Source organism: Pseudophryne corroboree, chromosome 10, assembly GCF_028390025.1.
Source record: "Pseudophryne corroboree isolate aPseCor3 chromosome 10, aPseCor3.hap2, whole genome shotgun sequence".
NCBI lineage: Eukaryota > Metazoa > Chordata > Amphibia > Anura > Myobatrachidae > Pseudophryne > Pseudophryne corroboree.
Window position 1 is genome coordinate 319,902,623 of NC_086453.1, and position 21,631 is coordinate 319,924,253.

The 21,631-nt window shown below is 46.5% G+C and overlaps 1 protein-coding gene and 1 long non-coding RNA gene across 5 annotated transcripts in view; one reads left to right on the forward strand and one right to left on the reverse strand.

Annotated features, from left to right (window-relative positions):
- NECTIN1 (nectin cell adhesion molecule 1) overlaps positions 1–3,758 on the forward strand; it is a 383,707-nt gene extending 379,949 nt beyond the window's left edge. For 2 of the 4 annotated variants that reach the window (XM_063943510.1, XM_063943513.1), the window contains one exon: positions 205–3,758. In XM_063943510.1, the coding sequence (XP_063799580.1) occupies positions 205–426 (222 nt within the window). In that variant the 3' untranslated portion in view covers positions 427–3,758. The remainder of the gene's footprint in view (positions 1–204) is intronic. The other 2 variants (XM_063943512.1, XM_063943514.1) reach the window with 2 other exon arrangements.
- Positions 1–21,631, reverse strand: part of LOC134966624 (uncharacterized) — a 355,275-nt gene that overhangs the window by 195,665 nt on the left and 137,979 nt on the right. The window lies entirely within an intron of this gene.

A 21,631-nucleotide genomic window follows, 5' to 3' on the forward strand; every position in this document is an offset into this window, starting at 1 on the left:
CTCCTTTCAATCGTTATATAGAATGATCTATTAAAAGGAATGCAAGGGCCCAAGTAGCATGCCATTAATGATAGCCACTTCAGATGAAAATAAAATTACTCCATCCATATTTCTATTAGTAGAGATGACATAAAACTTATTTTTTTTAATGTTTTTAGAAATGTACATTACAGAAGTACTAAGCACCTGCTCTTCTCCCTGCAGATGTTTGACGACCGTTGCCCAGAATTACCTGAAGCCCGAGAGTTCCTGAACACCCGCTGCTCCCATGAAGAGAACTACCTAGATCAATTACATCCTGGCTACGTGCCCCTCTCGTTCTTCCTGCAGGACTCCCTCCCCCGACAGCCACCAGAGTCCACCTTCTGTTACCCCCCGGCTGGCTCACGGGCACCTTATGTATGTCCCAAAGAGCAGTATGTTTGAAGCTGCTCACTTGCAAGAGCCCGCTCGCCAAAACCAAATGGCCCAATACCATTCCAGTTTAACTGCTGTACTTTCCTTACATGCTTCCCTTCGTCGCAGCCTGCCCTCCTTCAAGTGCCGCTCTGATGGCGGCAAACTGCCAGAGGCGGGCTTGCCTTTTCATTTATGTCTGAGAATGAACTTGTGTGTGGATGGATGTGTAACTAAACATAAGGTCTTTATTAGAGATACCGGTGGTTTACTCATGGCCGGTGCATTCCATTCATGTTACAAAAGTATTTATAATATAAAGAAGGACCCAAAAACCAAGCACGTTCACAAACCCACATTTAGTGAGAGCATTGGTGTATCTATAATGGATCTGCACACTGGCCCCTGGGTCCAGAAGGGCCCACACCGTACACCCTGCGCCCATATAATTATACTTGCTGCTCCTGCGCTGGGAAAATGTCCGTTGCGGTGATGTGCACATGCACAGTAGAGATGTCCCCAGGAACAAGGTGTGGGGGCGCCATGTTCCCGGAGACCTGTGCATGGACAGTAGACTCTAGCACAAAGCCAGAGTATACTGCACCACTGAAGAGAAGGGGCCTGCACGGAGTTTACACAGGGGGGCCCTCCTCTCTTTAACCGCCTCTGGGTTAGAGTGATTCTGAGTTGGATGTTTTTTCATGCATGGTCACGGCAGTCTGCTTACTGCCATTGGCTAATGCAGCGTTCTGTCTGTCTGTCAGTACTATCTGTCCATCTCCATGCAGAAGGCTGCACCACCCACTGTTTAATGTCTGCAGCTGCTGTCATCATCATTAGTGTTGGCATCATGGCATTCATCAGAAACAGGTGTCCCATCTTGGTCCACAAAGGGGCATGGAATTCTGCTTCCTTGCCCAGAACACTGCCACAAGATAGATATGTTCTGTGTGATCTCATGGTCACAGCCCAGAAATCACCATTTCACGTATAGAGGGCCTAAGTCATGTATATACCCATATGTCTACACAGCTGCAATTTATCACGCTATGGACTTGCTAAACATCGCCATTAAATCTGCCGCCCAGAGACAAATAGAGAAGTCTTGTCAATCACTCTGTGCTGAAATTCTCCTTGCGAGCGTCATCGCAAAAGTACCTTAACGGGTGCGCAGTACAACTGCAGCACATGAACAGTCTACCGATAATCGCTCAGTTGCGTGAACATCGGCATTCCGTACAAACATGAATTAAGCCCAGAGTGACTTGACAGTGGATGGATCGATCCATTGGCTCTTTCAGTCTCTGTTCGCGTGCACATGCTATGTTTGGCGCATTTCGCAGGCTGCTGCACTCTGTGGTGCATGCGCAATTTCCAGATCCCCTATAGATCTTCATCTGACTCAGAACCACGTATGCAGCTGAACCCTTCGGGGATAAAAAGCCTATACTGTATTATATTTTACCTCTTTGCTTATACTCCAAACCTTTGCCTTTGCACTGTACCATTAACCACCAGAGTGGTAGACCAAACCTTAATGCATCTGTAGAGGGAAGCTAATGTTATATCTCTGAGAGCAGTTGGAAACAGTTGAATTGATGTTGAGAATCTTTATATAACTGCCTGGGACGAGCCACCAAATTATTAAGCAAGGAAACGAGGTACTTATGTAAGAGAAAAAGTTCCAATTCCTTTTTGGCTTGCCAATGCACACAAATAGTTTTCCATGTTTATTTCTTCAAGATAATGATTTTTACAAAAAATTAAAAGTGACATAGAATGGAATATGTACAATGATGTGTCTTCGAATTAATCACTTATGCCTGATTCAGAGGTGGATGGTGCTGTGTCGGCTGTAGCAACTGTTGCCGAAGCGGCGTCAGCGATAGTATGCAAATGCTAATTCCAGCTTTCCCCTTGTGTACTAGCATGTGCCAGAATGTGCAAGCACTGAGACACCCACTCTCAGGGGTGTATTTACTAAAGTGCGGGTTTTCAGAAGTGGAGATGATGCCCATAGCAACGAATCAATCAGATTTTACTTATTATGTATCTAGCAGTGTCTAGAAGATAATAGCTAGATTCTGATTGGTTGCTATGGGCAATATCTCCACTTCTGAAAACTTTAGTAAATATACCTCTCAGCATCTCTGCACACTGTAACGCCGGCAGTGGTTCCGGACAGTCCACCATCCTTGCACCGCATAGTTGTCTATTTTTTAAGTCTCCACTCCGGGAGAAGCCCAGAGAGGAGACACTGCTTGCCAATAGGGTTAGTGGGGACCGGCTGTCCTTATGCCCCGCCCCCCAAATATAGTGATTTGTGGGGAGGGGATGGGGTTGAATAATGCAAATTTGCACCATTTAGCTCCACCCCCATATTGTGCCGCATTTCCCTGTATATTCTCATTCTGCCCGCTTCACTAGGAAGTGGGTGGGATGCGGGAGATCTTGCCACTCTTCCGTGGGCACCGGGGACTGCCAGAAAAATCATAGATTAGGCAAGTATGGCGCACCATCAACACATGGACCTGCCCTATGACAGGTGCATTGTCTAAACACGCACTCTCTGGAAGCGCCGTACATCTGAGAACGTAGCCACTTGTACTCCCATGCTTGCAAGACTCCCAGAGCACACCGATACAATGGATTTTTTGGGTTCACTTCAGGCCACCTCCCAGTCATTGCCCAGGAATGCCCATGGTTTTTCTTTGCCGTATCTGACACCAGCGCTTCCATATGCCTCAGTATACTTGTGCGTACACTCTGGGTCACGCATGCACCATAGATTTATTCTAGAATATCTTGAGCATGCGCAGCAGCAAATAATCACTCAACTACGTGAACATCGGTACTGGGTGCAGTTGGAGTGCACCGCTGAATCAGGCCCCAAGGCTATACTGTCTCAATCCTGGGTGCGAGATGACTGCTGTATTATTTTATGCTGGTTATTTCTAAATGTAAATTATCTGAGAATAAATACAGTTTTATCAGAATACGCTATGTTATTCTATGATGCCAAAACTTGTTTTGCAGTCCATAAATCTATATAATGTTTCTTTTTGCCGGACAAAAAAAATGGAGGTAACTCCTGCTGTGGTCGGGAAGACTGATGGATGGGAGTCAGCAGGTGAAGGGAGTTTGCATAGGCAGGAGTCAGCAAAGGGGCCAACAACAGAACAAAAAGGTAAAAGAAGGAAGAGAAAGTACCAAAAGTCAACGCACTAAAAAATAATAATAATAATAAAAAAAAAAAATAAAAAAAAAAAAATAATAATAATAATAATAATACAATTCAGGTACACCATATAGTGATCAAAATCTACACATTTTCTAACAACATGTACACTATATACCCTGTTTAAAATATGAGAGTGTTGTAAAAATAAAAATAAATTGTACAAACTATCGGATCACACTTGCAAGAATAATTAATTGCATCATCGTACTGTACGTCATTGTGCTTCTGAATCTCCATGGCAGCTGATCACTGAGATTAATGCTACTATACCTATATATTTGTGGAAGACCTAAATAATCTATATGCTAAGTTCTTTCATATACTGTATTGTGTGATATGTCAAAGAGCTGAAGCGGAAATAACCATTTATTTTCCAGACCTATAAAACAAATGAGGGTGCTGTGCTCTCTTAATTACGTCTTGACATGGCAGAAAAAGAAATCAAGATACTTGAAATGTGATACACTATGGAACATTTATTCATTGGCAGTATATTATTCAAATAATCAGTTAGGTATTATTTTAGTATACTGCTAATCCTATGTAATAAAAGGCTAATGCTTTTGCAAGTGATGGCCACTAGATGGTGTCTGATGGAGCAATTCAAGTTTTGCTCCATTTAGGTGCACACAGCTGACGGCATTGACATTACTGTTATGGTATTTGGTAACTAATTGATAAATGTTTCACATTATATCACATTTCAAGTGTCTTAAATGCTTTTTCTGTCATTTCAGGACATTATTAAGAGCGCAGTATCATAATTTGTTTTATATTTTACTTTCCTTAGTGGATAGTTCAGTGGGCATCCACTGGCCCTATAAGGCTACTGCAGCTATTGGTAATTCAATAACATATATTTAATATATATACTTATCACCACCTAAATGTAGAGAAGGTATTTTCCAGACCTGGCAGAGTATGAAGATAGGCATATAGAATCAAATCTAATCTCGATGCTAAAGAAAAACTGTTGAAACATTGAGCCCAAATCTGGGGTTGAGAGAATAGACAGTGGGGCAGATGTAGTAAACCTGGAGAAGTGATACAGCAGTGATAAGTGCAAGGTGATAATGCACCAGCCAATCAGCTCCTAACTGTAAAATTACATATTGGAGCTGATTGGCTGCTGCATTATCACCTTGCACTTATCACTGCTTTATCTCTTCTCCAGGCGTAATACATCTACCCCGTTAGGCGGAATAATCGGTAAACTATGCAATGCGCAGCCCAGAAGATATCCTTACTGTGCAAGCAAGGAAAACAGAGTACTAGGGCGTATGCATTTGCATACAACATTGCTATGATTTGAGATGGCTACTGCAATCCTTAGCCAGTTCGTGGTGCAGACTGGGAAGCGACATCGTTTTCACAAACAGAGGAGGTGCCATGGGTTACAATAGAGACCCTGCACCAGGCAGGGACTGTGCATGGAGTTGATGTTGCGATTGATGGTGCATGGATGGTGGAGAGGTCAGATCTACCACCACAATTGAGCATTGCTGAGATAAGAAATGTAGGCATCACAGGAATTGCTCAGTCTGTCACATGGAAGTATACAAGAGGATTGTTTACACTGGCGTGTGCATATTTTTCCATGGGTAATCGCAGCTGCGCATGACCTGACTTCAACCCTGAGCCCGGCTCACTGTTTTATAATATCACTAGCTGTTCTACCCATTCTTCACATGGGAGTTTCTGATTTTCACGGTTGTAAATATAAATGAATGTAAAACATTTGGTAAATCTATAGAGATGTAAATTTGAGATGTCTTAATATAAGTAAATATTAATCCATGGTTCTTGGCGTTACCCGAGGAGCACCCGTAGCAGATACAGTAAAAAGTGACAGGACTATTTTTGGAGTTTATTAAATTCTACACCCTAGAGGTTCAATCCAAATTTGATCCGATTATCCATTTGGGCGTTATCGTTCATGCAACACAAGCCACATATCGATAATGACATCATTTTGTCAACCCCCTTTTCATCCCCTTAGGGGAGGTTTATTAAAATCCTAATTACGTAAATTTCCTATTTCCCACCTGCAGAATACCTATGTTAGATTGCAGTTTCCTATCGGTAAGTAAGAGAATTAGTGATGAGTGAGTGAGTGAGTGAGTGAGTGAGTCAATGAGTGAGTGAGTGAGTGAGGGCTTTCGCATTTATATATTAATAGAGAGAGCCACATTTCCTTTCAAATCTAAAAGTAATTAATAACTATTGTCACTAGATGGCAGTAAGACCTCATCTAGGTCAGGATGTACTGCACTAAAGGAAGAAATGCTGTAAAACCCACATTTTTGACATAGACGGAACAATGCAGTTGTTGTTCCGTTTGTGCATGCACAGCCATCGGCGCTGACATTACTGTTATGTTGTTCTGTCATTTTGACAGGCTAATAACTAGTGTATATATATATATATATATATATATATATATATATATATATTATATGTATAAATACATGATTTTTCTTAGTACCATTAACTCTCTACACATTAATTTACTGATAAAAACATTTTCAGATATTGAAGGAATTTCTGTGAAAAGTAATTACAGTATAACATGAAGTGAGTATGTGTCTATTTATATAAATAACAAATGGGAAAAAAATGGAAAATGCAATATTTCCACGCGTGTACTGACACACACACCTAAGTATATTAAACCTTCTTCCGAACCATTGAAACCAGCAATAAGTGGTGCCTCTACCCCAGTGCAAGGCCCAGTCTTATTTGCAGAACATGTATAGAATGGAATCCACTTTGGGGCAAAGAATCATCACAACCCATCACGACTTTATCACTGAAATGATCATCAGAGCAAAAGCAACAGCAAAACAAACATCAATCCCTATCAGTGCCCTGCACTGCAACATCACTGTGATCCAGAGCATCGGGACTAGGGAACCATGCAGCTAAAGTCTGCGTACACATCCCCATCTCCCCAGTCTGTGTTGGTGCCTGCCCCCCCCCCCCCCCCCCACTCTGTTAAATGTCTGCTGTTCTATCTCCTCCACCATCTGTGTGCGTACTGCTGCTCATCCCCCCCCCCAGACTGTGTGCATGCCTGCTGCTCATTTCTGCCGCCCCCCCCTCCCCTTCCCCAGATTGCTGCTCTGCTGCTCTCCCCCTCTTTCCTTATCAAATGCAGAGAGTGCACTGTGCAGCCACCTTACCTGCGGGTTGTGATGCAGAGTTGGGACTGAGTAGTCTACGAAAGAGCCTGAAATTAAGAGCAGCGCCACTTGTCACCCCCAGCCAGTACTCCAGGAGCTGTCAAAGTGATTTCCTGTGCCAGGTGAAGGCGGAGCTAAAGGCTACAATACGGGAGCTTGCCAGTTGCGACTACTGTAAGATATGAGTTGCCGTGGGGAATGCGGCGACTGTGAGGTAGGACCACGCTACCTTTTTCAGGCAGCTGTAGCAGGCCGCCCCCTCAGGATCCGGCGCCCCTAGGCAGCTGCCTAGTGGAAGCTCCGGCGCTGCGTACTGTGTCCAGCTCCTGGCAAGGAGCAGCAAAGTGAGTATTAATGGGAGGTTCTGTATCCTTCCTTCCTCCCTCCACGTTAGTCACCAGCTTCCAGACACGATGCGGGTAGGGGCAGAGGCACCAACAGGTAAGGATAGAGGCAGACACGGGTAGGGGCATAGGTATATGGGTAGGAGCAGAGGCACCTACGGGTAAGGATAGAGGCAGACACGGGTAGGGGCATAGGTATATGGGTAGGAGCAGAGGCACCTACGTGTAAAGGCAGATGCACACACAGGTAGGGGCAGAGGCATAATTTTGTGTCAGAGCTAAGCAAGGAGACCTAGGGCCCTTTCACATAGAGTCAGCCTGCAAACCTTTTTAACATACAGCAGCTGGAGCTTGGCCTGTCGTCCCACCATTTACAGAACTGAGCAGGGCAGCATCAGAGGCGGGACGGGGCAGAGAATGAGGCGGATTATTCTCCACAGCACCACCATTTTGACAGCAGGTGCGGCCTGACAAAGATTGGTATTATTCTTTACATTCCGTAGCGAAGCACGGGTATTCAGCTAGTATATACATACATATAAATCTATGTATCTATGTATCTATCTATCTATCTATCTATCTATCTATCTATCTATCTATCTATCTATCTATCTATGTGACAATAGAAGAATTGGCGCCAAGGGGTCGTTTCAACACCCAATATTAAGCAGAACCCTTAATCGGTTTCACAATTTAAAACATAATAGTAATATGTTCCATCATAAAATTTATTGTAAATATAAGATTTTAAACCTACCGGTAAATCTTTTTCTCCTAGTCCGTAGAGGATGCAGGGGATTCCGTAAGGACCATGGGGTATAGACAGGCTCCGCAGGAGACATGGGCACTATAAAGAACTTTTAGTATGGGTGTGCACTGGCTCCTCCCTCTATGCCCCTCCTCCAGACCTCAGTTAGAGAACTGTGCCCAGAGGAGATGGACAATACGAGGAAAGGATTTTGTTAATCTAAGGGCAAGATTCATACTAGCCCACACCAATCATACCATATAACCTGGAATACACATAACCAGTTAACAGTATGAACAAATAACAGCATCAGTCAAAGACCGATTCCAACTGTAACATAACCCTTATGTAAGCAATAACTATATACAAGTCTTGCAGATCCAGTCCGCACTGGGACGGGCCCCCAGCATCCTCTACGGACTAGGAGAAAAAGATTTACCGGTAGGTTTAAAATCTTATTTTCTCTTACGTCCTAGAGGATGCTGGGGACTCCGTAAGGACCATGGGGTTTATACCAAAGCTCCAGATCGGGCGAGAGAGTGCAGATGACTCTGCAGCACCGACTGAGCAAATGCGAGGTCCTCGTCAGCCAGGGTATCAAACTTGTAGAATTTAGCAAAAGTGTTTGAACCCGACCAAGTAGCTGCTCGGCAAAGCTGTAAGCCGAGACGCCTCGGGCAGCCGCCCAAGAAGAGCCCACCTTCCTAGTGGAATGGGCCTTTACCGAATTTGGTAACGGCAATCCAGCCGTAGAATAAGCCTGCTGAATCGTGTTACAGATCCAGCGAGCAATAGTCTGCTTTGAAGCAGGCGCGCCAATCTTGTTGGCTGCATACAGGACAAACAGAGCCTCTGTTTTCCTAACCCTAGCCGTTCTGGCTACATACATTTTTAAGGCCCTGACTACATCCAAGGACTTGGAGTCCTCCAAGTCACTCGTAGCCACAGGCACCACGATAGGTTGGTTCATATGAAATGAAGACACCACCTTAGGTAGAAATTGAGGACGAGTCCTCAATTCTGCTCTATCCACATGAAAAATCAAGTAGGGGCTCTTGTGAGACAAGGCCGCCAATTCTGACACACGCCTTGCAGATGCCAAGGCCAATAACATGACCACTTTCCATGTGAGAAATTTCAATTCAACCATTTGAAGTGGCTCAAACCAGTGAGATTTAAGGAACCGTAACACCACGTTAAGGTCCCAGGGTTCCACTGGGGGCACAAAAGGAGGCTGGATGTGCAGCACTCCCTTTACAAAAGTCTGGACTTCTGGTATAGAAGCCAATTCCTTCTGAAAGAATATAGATAGGGCCGAAATCTGTACCTTAACAGAGCCTAACTTTAGGCCCATATCCACTCCTGTCTGTAGGAAGTGGAGAAAACGGCCCAGATAGAAAATCTTCCGTAGGAGCATTCTTGGTTTCACACCAAGAGACATATTTCCGCCAGATACGGTGATAATGTTTCGCCGTCACCTCCTTCCTAGCCTTTATCAGAGTAGGTATGACCTCCTCCGGAATACCTTTCCCAGCTAGGATTCGGTGTTCAACCACCATGCCGTCAAACGTAACCGCGGTAAGTCTTGGAATACGCAGGGCCCCTGCTGCAAGAGGTCCTCCCTGAGAGGAAGGGGCCAAGGATCTTCTGTGAGCATTTCCTGAAGATCTGAGTACCAGGCCCTTCGAGGCCAGTCTGGAACAATGAGTATTGACTATACTCTTTTTTGTCTTATTATCCTCAAAATTTTTGCGATGATGGGAAGAGGAGGAAACACATAGACCGACTGAAACACCCATGGTGTCACCATGGTGTCACCAGGGCGTCTACTGCTACTGCCTGAGGGTCCCAGGACCTGGCACAGTACCTCCGAAGCTTTTTGTTGAGGCGTGACGGCATCATGTCTATTTGAGGAATTCCCCAGAGACCTGTTATCTCTGCAAAGACTTCTTGATGAAGTCCCCACTCTCCTGGATGGAGATCGTGTCTGCTGAGGAAGTCCGCTTCCCAGTTGTCCACTCCCGGAATGAAGACAGCTGACAGAGCGCTTACGTAATTTTCCGCCCAGCAAAGAATCCTGGTGGCTTCCGCCATTGCGACCCTGCTCACATGAGCCACGGCTGTGACATTGTCTGATTGAATCAGAACCGGTAGGTTGCGAAGAAGACCCTCCGCTTGTCGAAGGCCGTTGTATATGGCCCTTAATTCCAGTACGTTTATGTGCAGACAGGACTCCTGGCTTGACCATAGTCCCTGAAAATTCCTTCCTTGGGTGACTGCTCCCCATCCTCGGAGGCTTGCATCCGTGGTTACCAGAACCCAGTCCTGAATGCCGAACCTGCGACCCTCTAGAAGGTGAGCACTTTGCAGCCACCGGAGAAGAGACACCCTGGCCCTGGGGGACAGTGTTATCTTTTGATGCATTTGTAGATGGGACCCGGACCACTTGTCCAGAAGGTCCCATTGAAATGTCCTCGCATGAAACCTGCCAAAGGAGATGGCCTCGTATGTGGCCACCATTTTTCCCAGAACTCGAGTGCATTGATGAACTGACACTCTTTTTGGCTTTAGCAGGTCTCTGACCATGTTCTGGAGGTCCTGGGCTTTTTCCAATGGGAGAAAAACCTTCTTTCGTTCTGTGTCCAGTATCATGCCTAGGAACGATAGTCGAGTTGTTGGAACCAATTGCGACTTTGGCAGATTGAGAATCCAACCGTGCTGTTGGAGCACTCTCAGGGAGAGCGACACGTTCTTCAGCAATTGATCTCTTGATCTCGCCTTTATCAGGAGATCGTCCAAATATGGGATAATTGTGACACCCTGCCTTCGCAGGAGCACCATCATTTCCGCCATTACCTTGGTGAAAATCCTCGGGGCCGTGGAAAGCCCAAACGGCAACGTCTGAAACTGGTAATGACAATCCTGTACAGCGAATCTCAGGTACTCCTGATGGAAGGGATATATGGGGACATGAAGGTAAGCATCCTTTATGTCTAGCGACACCATAAAATCCCCCCCCTTCCAGGCTGGATATTACAGCTCGGAGCGATTCCATCTTGAATTTAAATCTTTTCAAGTACAGGTTTAGGGATTTTAGATTTAAAATGGGTCTGACCGAACCATCCGGCTTCGGGACCACAAACAGGGTCGAATAATATCCTTTTCCCTGTTGGCTCAGGGGAACCCTGACAATCACTTGCTGTTGACACAGCATTTGAATTGCAGATAACACCACTTCCCTCTCTGGGGAAGAAGCTGGTAAGGCTGAATTGAAAAACCGGCGCGGGGGCACCTCCTCGAATTCCAGCTTGTAGCCCTGGGAAACAATTTCCCTCGCCCAAGGATCCACGTCTGACCGAACCCAGACTTGGCTGAAGAGTCTAAGGCATGCCCCCACCGGTGCGGACGCCCGTAAGGGAGCCCCAGCGTCATGCGGTGGACTTAGTGGAAGCCGGGGAGGACTTCTGCTCCTGGGAACTAGTCGAATCAGGTGTTCTCTTACCTCTACCCTTACCTCTGGCGAGGAAAGAGGAGCCCCGACCTTTTCTGGACTTATGCGACCAAAAGGACTGCATCTGATATTGTGGAGTTTTCTTTTGCTGTTGGGGAATAAAAGGTAAAAAGGTAGATTTACCCGCGGTGGCTGTGGAAACCAGGTCCACGAGCCCGTCCCCAAACAACACTTCACCCTTGTAAGGTAAAACCTCCATATGCTTTTTTGAGTCCGCATCACCCATCCATTGGCAGGTCCATAAGGATCGTCTAGCAGAAATAGCCATGGCATTGGCTCTGGAACCCAGCAATCCAATGTCTCTTTGAGCGTCTCTCATATATAAGACTGCGTCCTTAATATGGGCTAAAGGTAACAAAATGGTATCCCTATCTAGGGTATCAAGGTCAGCTGACAGGGTATCTGTCCAAGCTGCAACTGCGCTACATACCCATGCCGACGCAATTGCCGGTCTGAGCAAAGTACCAGTATGTATATAAATATACTTTAAAATAGTCTCCTGCCTGCGGTCTGCAGGATCTTTGAGGGCTGCTGTGTCTGGAGACGGCAGCGCCACCTTCTTGGACAGGCGTGTTAAAGCCTTGTCCACTGTGGGAGAGGATTACCAATGTACCCTGTCCTGTGTAGGGAAAGGGTATGCCATAAGAACCCTTTTGGGAATCTGCAGTCTCTTATCTGGAGTTTCCCAAGCTTTTTCACATAACTCGTTAAATTCATGAGATGGGGGAAAGTTTACTACCTGCTTCTTTCCCTTAAACATGTGTACCCTCATGTCGGGCACCGAGGGTTCATCAGTGATATGCAAAACTTCCTTTATTGCAAAAATCATACACTGAATACTTTTTGTCACCCTAGGGTGCAATCTTGCTTCATCATAGTCGACACTGGAGTCAGAGTCCGTGTCGGTATCCGTGTCTACTATTTGTGACAAGGGACGCTTCTGAGACCCAGAAGGGCCCTGTGAGTCGGTCCAATCCGTGGATTGACCCCCTGTTGTCTCCCTGGACTCTGCTTTGTCCAGTCTCTTATGTAAGGATGCTACACTTGCATTTAACATATGCCACATATCCATCCATTCCTGTGTCAGCACCACCGCCGGGGACTCACCACTCATCTGCTCCACCTCCTCCTTGGACGAGCCTTCCGCTTCAAACATGCTGACACGCACGTACCGACACCCCACACACACCGGGATATACCTATAAGGGGACAATTCCCCAACGAGGCCCTTTGGAGAGACAGAGAGAGAGTATGCCAGCACACACCCAGCGCCAAACTGACAATGGAATAAATCCAGATAGCGCTTTTATATATAATAACACTGATTTTCCCCTCACTGCGCCTGTAATTGTGGCCCCCTCCTCTTTTTCAGCCCTCTGAGCTCGTTCAGCAGGGGAGAGTCCGGGGAGTCAGCGTTCTCTGCAGCTTCTGTGGAGAAAATGGCGCTGGTTAGTGCTGAGGGATCAAGCTCCGCCCCCTCCAGTGGCGGGCTTCGGTCCCGCTCTGATTTACAAAAAATGGCGGGCGTTACTTTATTTACTACCTCAGCAGTCTAATAACTGTATTATGCCATCCTTGAGGTTTATTGCTGCCCAGGGCGCCCCCCCTGCACCCTGCACCCATCTGTGCCTGCTCTGTGTGTAATGTGTGTGGGAGCAATGGCACACAGCGTTACCGCTGCACGCTTACCTCAGTGAAGATCTGAAGTCTTCTGCCGCCTTGAAGTCTTCTTTTCTTCTCATACTCACCCGGCTTCTATCTTCCGGCTCTGTGAGGAGGACGGCGGCGCGGCTCCGGGACGAACTCCAGGGTGAGACCTGTGTTCCGACTCCCTCTGGAGCTAATGGTGTCCAGTAGCCTAAGAAACAGAGCCTATCATTCAAGTAGGTCTGTTTCTCTCTCCTCAGTCCCACGATGCAGGGAGCCTGTTGCCAGCAGTGCTCCCTGAAAATAAAAAAACTAACAAAATTCTTTAAACAGAGAAACTCAGGAGAGCTCCCTGTAATGCACCCTATCTCCTCTGGGCACAAGATCTAACTGAGGTCTGGAGGAGGGGCATAGAGGGAGGAGCCAGTGCACACCCATACTAAAAGTTCTTTATAGTGCCCATGTCTCCTGCGGAGCCCGTCTATACCCCATGGTCCTTACGGAGTCCCCAGCATCCTCTAGGACATAAGAGAAAACGCAATGAAAAATTCAATGTCAGTACTTACACAGAGGTGTTGCGTGTTGTTCCACACTTCTTACAACTTGACTTTAAATGTTGAAGACAAATGCAGGTAATTCTCTACAATCTCCTTAATGTTAATTCGGAGATAAAATCACAAAAAAGATAAACCAACGCGATTCGTCTTATTCCAAGACTTCATCAGGGGTACATCTCAACTGACTGGTAAGTATAGTCATTAAATGGATAAAACGACTAAACAAATCATTCATGAGTGCTTGATGAAAGACCCCATATGTCACTGGGACTTTCTGTTGGATAATCAGTCAAGCCTTAATAAATAAATAAATGATGGGGGTTTAGTTAGTGGATTGGCCTATTATCCTGAACCATTTCAAAGCAGACAACTATAAATTGAAGGGGGAGGGGACAAAATGAGTGTACTGTTTACGGCAGTGGCGGATCCAGGGGGGGGCACTCGGCCCGTGCCCCCCCCCCTGTCATTTGTGGCCTCCGTCCCCTCCCTGGCGCCGCACAGGGAGATGACGGGTGCCCACTGAGATTGTGTTACCAGCGGGTGCCCATCTCCCTGCACAGCGGCAGCCGTAGGCAGGAGCTCAGTACTGAGCTCCGGCTTCCAGCGCTGTCACTGTGTGGCGTGCGCTATGGGAGAGACGTCAGTCATGATGTCTCTCTCATATTGCTGAGGAGCGGACGCCAAGAGGAGGACTGCAGCGGTCTGGAAGCAGGAACGGGGCTCGGTAAGTATGATGTTTTTTTCTTCCTTAGTGCAGCGGGGGTAAACTACGGGGGGACATTACTACTGGGGGGGCATCAACAAGGGGCATTACTACTGGGGGGCATTACTACTGGGGGGGCATTACTACTGGGGGGATCTACTTGGGGCATTACTACTGGGGGGTCATCTATTGGGGGCATTACTAATGTGGGCAGCTACTGGGGGACATTTTTACTGGGGGCCATCTACTGGGGGCATTATTACTGGGGGGCATCTACTGGGGGCATTACTACTGGGGGGTCATATATTGGGGGCAAACTTGATCCGGGAATTTGCCGGGGGACCCGTTTCCACTAGGGAAAAACACGGGTAAATGCGCGCCCCCGCGCATTTACCGGTGTTTTAAGGAGCTAGTGGAAAAGGGGTTTTATTGTCCTTACTGTGAAAAAACCTTTTCTTCGCTTTGTTCGGAATCTCCTCTCCTCTAACATAAGAGAGTGACTATGTGTCCTCTGTGCTGAGCTTTGTGTACTGCCCCTTTATATATTTCTAAATGTTGATCATGTCCCCTCTTAGGTGGTCATTCCGAGTTGTTCGCTCGCTAGCAGTTTTTAGCAGCCGTGCAAATGCTATGCCGCCTCCCACTGGGAGTGTATTTTAACTTAGTAGAAGTGCGAACGAAAGGATCGCAGAGCGGCTACAAAGTTTTTTTGTGCAGTTTTAGTAGCTCAATACCTACTCAGCGCTTGCGATCACTTCAGACTGTTCAGTTCCTGTTTTGACGTCACAAACACGTCCTGCGTTTGCCCAGACAAGCCTGCGTTTTTCCTGGCACGCCTGCTTTTTTTCGAACACTCCCTGAAAACGGTCAGTTGACACCCAGAAACGCCCACTTCATGTCAATCACTCTGCAGCCACCAGTGCGACTGAAAAGCTTTGCTAGACCCTGTGTGAAACAAGATCGTTCATTGTAATAGTACGTTGTGCGTGTGCATTGCGCCACATACGCATGCGCAGAAGTGCCTTTTTTTGCCTCATCGCTGCACAGCGAACGAATGCAGCTAGCGAACAACCCGGAATGACCACCTTAGTCTATTCTTTTCCAGTGTAAACATGCCTAGCCTTGCAAGCCTTTCCTCGTATTCCAGCGTCTCCATACCCTACTACATCTTACTAGTAGATAATGTAGTCAGGTGACTCGTTGATAGTAATAAATTAAATGAGTGTACTATTGGCACAAAGACCCATATGGAAATGAAAGGGGATAGGTGTGGAAGGGAGGAAAGGAAGAGGAGGGTAGTGTATGGACTAAATGAATACTTCAGACATATATTTATTGATATTCATCTGCCACTGCATAAAATGCAGTCAGGGTGAAGGTTTGTATCTTAGAAAACTCTTTTGTTCTGTAAAATCAGTACTGACAGTAAATAATTTAAAATGTGTCAAAGTAATACATAACATTTACAAAGATAATACATTGTTGCATTACATTCCTCTAAGGTGGCAGCAAATCAGGCTGAAAATAGGAATGATTAATATATTAATAAATGCAAAATCATGCACAATTAAACTTAAATATCAGCCTGAACAGCTCAAAGTGTCCTGGGACCTGGATATCCTGCCAAATAGGCCATTTTTAGAATGTTAGTGATCAGGAGGATGTAGAGGTTAATCCCTCAGGTGGTGTGTCCATGCAGCTGGGCAGTAATGGATTTTACAGAACAAATTAGTTTTCTTAGGTATAATCCTTGACCCTGACTGGATTTTATGCAATGGCAGATGAATTTCAATAAATATGTTTTAAGTATTGCTGGGGATCCACCATCCTGACCGGATCCTGAATAATTAAAATAAACGATAACATAGAGTAAATTTGAGGTGCTTACCAGAATTTTGCCCCAAAATATGGGCCCACCAAATATGACTAGGTGACCTCATCTGGTGGGTCCTTAACACTAAGGTTCAAGTCCAGGGCATGGGACTACCAGGCCAGCACAAGCCAACCGACCCAAGGCATCACACTAGCAAGATATTTAAGTGTTAAAAAGTGTAACATTAGGAAGAAGCAGCAGCTATGTGTTGAGAAAGTTTGATAACTGTTGTGACTGACGTTCAAGATGAGCAGCAATCTAGCCGGCCAAGTACATCCATCACAGGCAGAGCACCAAACCCAAACCAAGCTGTCGATGAATTTCAGTTGCTGATGTTCTCTTTAGATGCAGAAACCTGATCAAACTACGCACCTCAAAGGCTTATTATGTTTCCGCCAGTCCCACCAACTTACAACCGATGCTGGGACAGTATGACGGATGTGAGGCACAGTCTAAAGGCCATGAGGGTAAGCCGTGTTCTACCTGCTCTGGCCTGGCAGGAAATTAGAATGAGACAGAGAACATTACACACGTGAGGGGTCTTGTTACCTTACTTATTGATCCACCTTCATACTTACCTGCTCTGCAGTTCTGCAGTTTGTGATTTAGACCATGTCAGATCACTCTGGGAAGCTGATTATGGCCGTGTCCAGAATAATTACTGGCATTCTATGCTGAGGAGTCCAAGCCAGCCCACTCTTTTGCTGAAATTCCAACAGATACAAGTGCGTATACTTTATAGAGCCTTTTTGTCCACTCTCCGAATAGCAAAGTGTGAAGCTGGTCAAGACAAATATACAGTACTAAAAAATTCATACAAATATCAGTCCCATGGCCTCAAAACATTTCTTAATCTGTTTTTAATTAAATGAGATCTTGGTTTTTAACCATACATATAGATTTATTCATTATGAGCATAATAAGGCCAAACATTGTTGTGACAATAGATAGTGTAGAACATTAATGGTCCCAGCTCCATGTGTTCACTGAAAGCTATAGGCATTGACTCCAGACTTGTAAAAATGACAGTTTAACAAGAAAGAAGTCTTATCACCTCTAACACACGTTCAGGTTAAACTGGCCTGACCTCTTTCAATCACAGACAGATGGTCTGCCGCAGAAGCAGACGCATAGATAGATAGGGATTTATTAAAAAGATGACATGATAAGGACTTTAATAAAATTGCCATTGTGCGGTGAGAAGCAAATACCTGTGTGCAAAGGAGCACAGATCAGCAATATGTATAACCTAACGCGAACGGAAATTAACATAGAGGGAAATATGAAAAAGGCCTCATTATACACAGTTAAGAGGATAAGAGACATAAAAAATAAGAATTTACTCACCGGTAATTCTATTTCTCGTAGTCCGTAGTGGATGCTGGGTACTCCGTAAGGACCATGGGGAATAGACGGGCTCCGCAGGAGACTGGGCACTCTTAAAAGAAAGATTAGGTACTATATCTGGTGTGCACTGGCTCCTCCCTCTATGCCCCTCCTCCAGACCTCAGTTAGGGAAATTGTGCCCGGAAGAGCTGACATTACTAGGAAAGGATTTGGAATCCAGGGTAAGACTCATACCAGCCACACCAATCACACTGTACAACTTGTGATAACTATACCCAGTTAACAGTATGAACAACAACTGAGCCTCAGTCAACAGATGGCTCATAACAATAACCCTTTAGTTAAGCAATAACTATATACATGTATTGCAGAAAGTCCGCACTTGGGACGGGCTCCCAGCATCCACTACGGACTACGAGAAATAGAATTACCGGTGAGTAAATTCTTATTTTCTCTGACGTCCTAGTGGATGCTGGGTACTCCGTAAGGACCATGGGGATTATACCAAAGCTCCCAAACGGGTGGGAGAGTGCGGATGACTCTGCAGCACCGAATGAGCAAACTCAAGGTCCTCCTCAGCCAGGGTATCAAACTTGTAGAATTTTGCAAAAGTGTTTGATCCCGACCAAGTAGCAGCTCGGCAAAGTTGTAAAGCCGAGACCCCTCGGGCAGCCGCCCAAGAAGAGCCCACCTTCCTCGTGGAATGGGCTTTTACTGATTTAGGATGCGGCAGTCCAGCTGCAGAATGTGCAAGTTGAATCGTGCTACAGATCCAGCGAGCAATAGTCTGCTTTGAAGCAGGAGCACCCAGCTTGTTGGGTGCATGCAGTATAAACAGCGAGTCAGTTTTTCTGACTCTAGCCGTCCTGGAAACATAGATTTTCAGGGCCCGGACTACGTCCAGCAACTTGGAATCCTCCAAGTCCCGAGTAGCCGCAGGCACCACAATAGGTTGGTTCAAATGAAACGCTGATACCACCTTTGGGAGAAATTGGGGACGAGTCCTCAATTCTGCCCTGTCCATATAGAAAATCAGATATGGGCTTTTACAGGACAAAGCCGCCAATTCTGACACACGCCTAGCTGAGGCCAAGGCCAACAGCATGACTACCTTCCACGTGAGATACTTCAACTCCACGGTCTGAAGTGGCTCAAACCAATGTGATTTTAGGAAATCCAACACAATGTTGAGATCCCAAGGTGCCACTGGAGGCACAAAAGGAGGCTGAATATGCAGCACTCCCTTAACAAACGTCTGAACTTCAGGCAATGAAGCCAGTTCTCTTTGAAAGAAAATAGACAGGGCCGAAATCTGGACTTTAATGGATCCCAATTTTAGGCCCATAGTCACTCCTGACTGCAGGAAGTGCAGAAATCAACCCAGCTGAAATTCCTCTGTTGGGGCCTTCCTGGCCTCAAACCAAGCAACATATTTTCGCCATATGCGGTGATAATGTTGTGCTGTCACATCCTTCCTAGCCTTTATCAGCGTAGGAATGACTTCATCCGGAATGCCCTTTTCCATTAGGATCCGGCGTTCAACCGCCATGCCGTCAAATGCAGCCGCGGTAAGTCTTGGAACAGACAGGGCCCCTGCTGTAGCAGGTCCTGTCGGAGCGGCAGAGGCTAAGGGTCCTCTGAGATCATTTCTTGTAGTTCCGGGTACCAAGTTCTTCTTGGCCAATCCGGAACGATGAGTATAGTTCTTACTCCTCTCTTTCTTATTATCCTCAGTACCTTTGGTATGAGAGGAAGAGGAGGGAACACATAAACCGACTGGTACACCCACGGTGTCACTAGAGCGTCCACAGCTATCGCCTGAGGGTCCCTTGACCTGGCGCAATATCTTTTTAGCTTTTTGTTGAGGCGGGACGCCATCATGTCCACCTGTGGCCTTTCCCAACGATTTACAATCAGCTTGAAGACTTCTGGATGAAGTCCCCACTCTCCCGGGTGGAGGTCGTGCCTACTGAGGAAGTCTGCTTCCCAGTTGTCCACTCCCGGAATGAACACTGCTGACAGTGCTAGCACGTGATTCTCCGCCCATCGAAGAATCCTTGTGGCTTCTGCCATCGCCATCCGGTTTCTTGTGCCGCCCTGTCGGTTTACATGGGTGACCACCGTGATGTTGTCTGACTGAATCAGCACCGGTTGGTTTTGAAGCAGGGTTTCTGCTTGACTCAGGGCATTGTAAATGGCCCTTAGTTCCAGAATATTTATGTGTAGGGAAGTCTCCTGACTCGACCACTGTCCTTGGAAGTTTCTTCCCTGAGTGACTGCCCCCCAACATCGGAGGCTTGCATCCGTGGTCACCAGGACCCAGCCCTGAATGCAGAATCTGCGGCCCTCAAGAAGATGAGCACTCTGCAGCCACCACAGCATAGACACCCTGGCCCTCGGGGACAGGGTGATCAACCGATGCATCTGAAGATGCGATCCGGACCACTTGTCTAACAGATCCCACTGAAAGATCCTTGCATGGAACCTGCCGAAGGGAATTGCTTCGTAAGAAGGTACCATCTTTCCCAGGACTCGCGTGCAGTGATGCACCGACACCTGGTTTGGTTTCAGGAGGTCCCTGACCAGAGATGACAATTCCTGGGCCTTCTCCTCCGGGAGAAACACCTTCTTCTGTTCTGTGTTCAGAATCATGCCCAAGAACAGCAGATGCGTCGTAGGAATCAGCTGCGACTTTGGGATATTCAGAATCCAGCCGTGCTGTTGTAGCACTTCCCGAGATAGTGCTACTCCGACTAACAACTGCTCCTTGGACCTCGCCTTTATAAGGAGATCGTCCAAGTACGGGATAATTATAACTCCCTTCTTCCGAAGGAGTATCATCATTTCGGCCATTACCTTGGTAAATACCCTCGTGCCGTGGACAGACCAAACGGCAACGTCTGGAATTGGTAATGACAGTCCTGTACCACAAACCTGAGGTACTCCTGGTGAGGTGGGTAAATGGGGACATGTAGGTAAGCATCCTTGATGTCCAGTGACACCATAAAATCCCCCTCTTCCAGGCTTGCAATAACCGCCCTGAGCGATTCCATTTTGAACTTGAACTTCATTATATAAGTGTTCAAGGATTTCAAATTTAGAATGGGTCTCACCGAACTGTCTGGTACCATAAACATTGTGGAATAGTAACCCCGTCCCTGTTAAAGGAGGGGAACTTTGATTATCACCTGCTGAAGGTACAGCTTGTGAATTGCCGCCAGTACTACCTCCCTTTCCTTGGGAGCAGCTGGCAAGGCTAATTTGAGGTAACGGCGAGGGGGAGATGCCTCGAACTCCAGCTTGTATCCCTGAGATACCACTTGTAAAACCCAGAGATCCACCTGTGAGCGAACCCACTGGTTGCTGAAGTTCCGGAGACGCGCCCCCACCGCACCTGGCTCCACCTGTGGAGCCCCAGCGTCATGCGGTGGACTTAGTGGAAGCAGGGGAGGATTTTTGTTCCTGGGAACTGGCTGTCTGGTGCAGCTTTTTCCCCCTACCCCTGCCTCTGGACAGAAAGGACGCGCCTCTGACCCGCTTGCCTTTCTGAGGCCGAAAGGACTGTACTTGATAATACGGTGCTTTCTTAGGCTGTGAGGGAACCTGAGGTAAAAAAGTCGACTTCCCAGCTGTTGCTGTGGATATGAGGTCCGAGAGACCATCCCCAAACAATTCCTCACCCTTATAAGGCAAAACCTCCATGTGCCTTTTAGAATCAGCATCACCTGTCCACTGCCGAGTCCATAATACTCTCCTGGCAGAAATGGACATTGCATTAATTCTAGATGCCAGCCGGCAAATGTCCCTCTGTGCATCCCTCATATATAAGACGACGTCTTTAATATGCTCTATGGTTAGCAAAATAGTATCCCTGTCAAGGGAATCAATGTTATCTGACAGGGTATCAGACCAAGCAGCTGCAGCACTACACATCCATGCTGAAGCAATTGCAGGTCTCAGTATAGTACCTGAGTGTGTATACACAGACTTCAGGATAGCCTCCTGCTTTCTGTCCGCAGGCTCCTTTAAGGCGGCCGTATCCTGAGACGGCAGTGCCACCTTTTTTGATAAGCGTGTGAGCG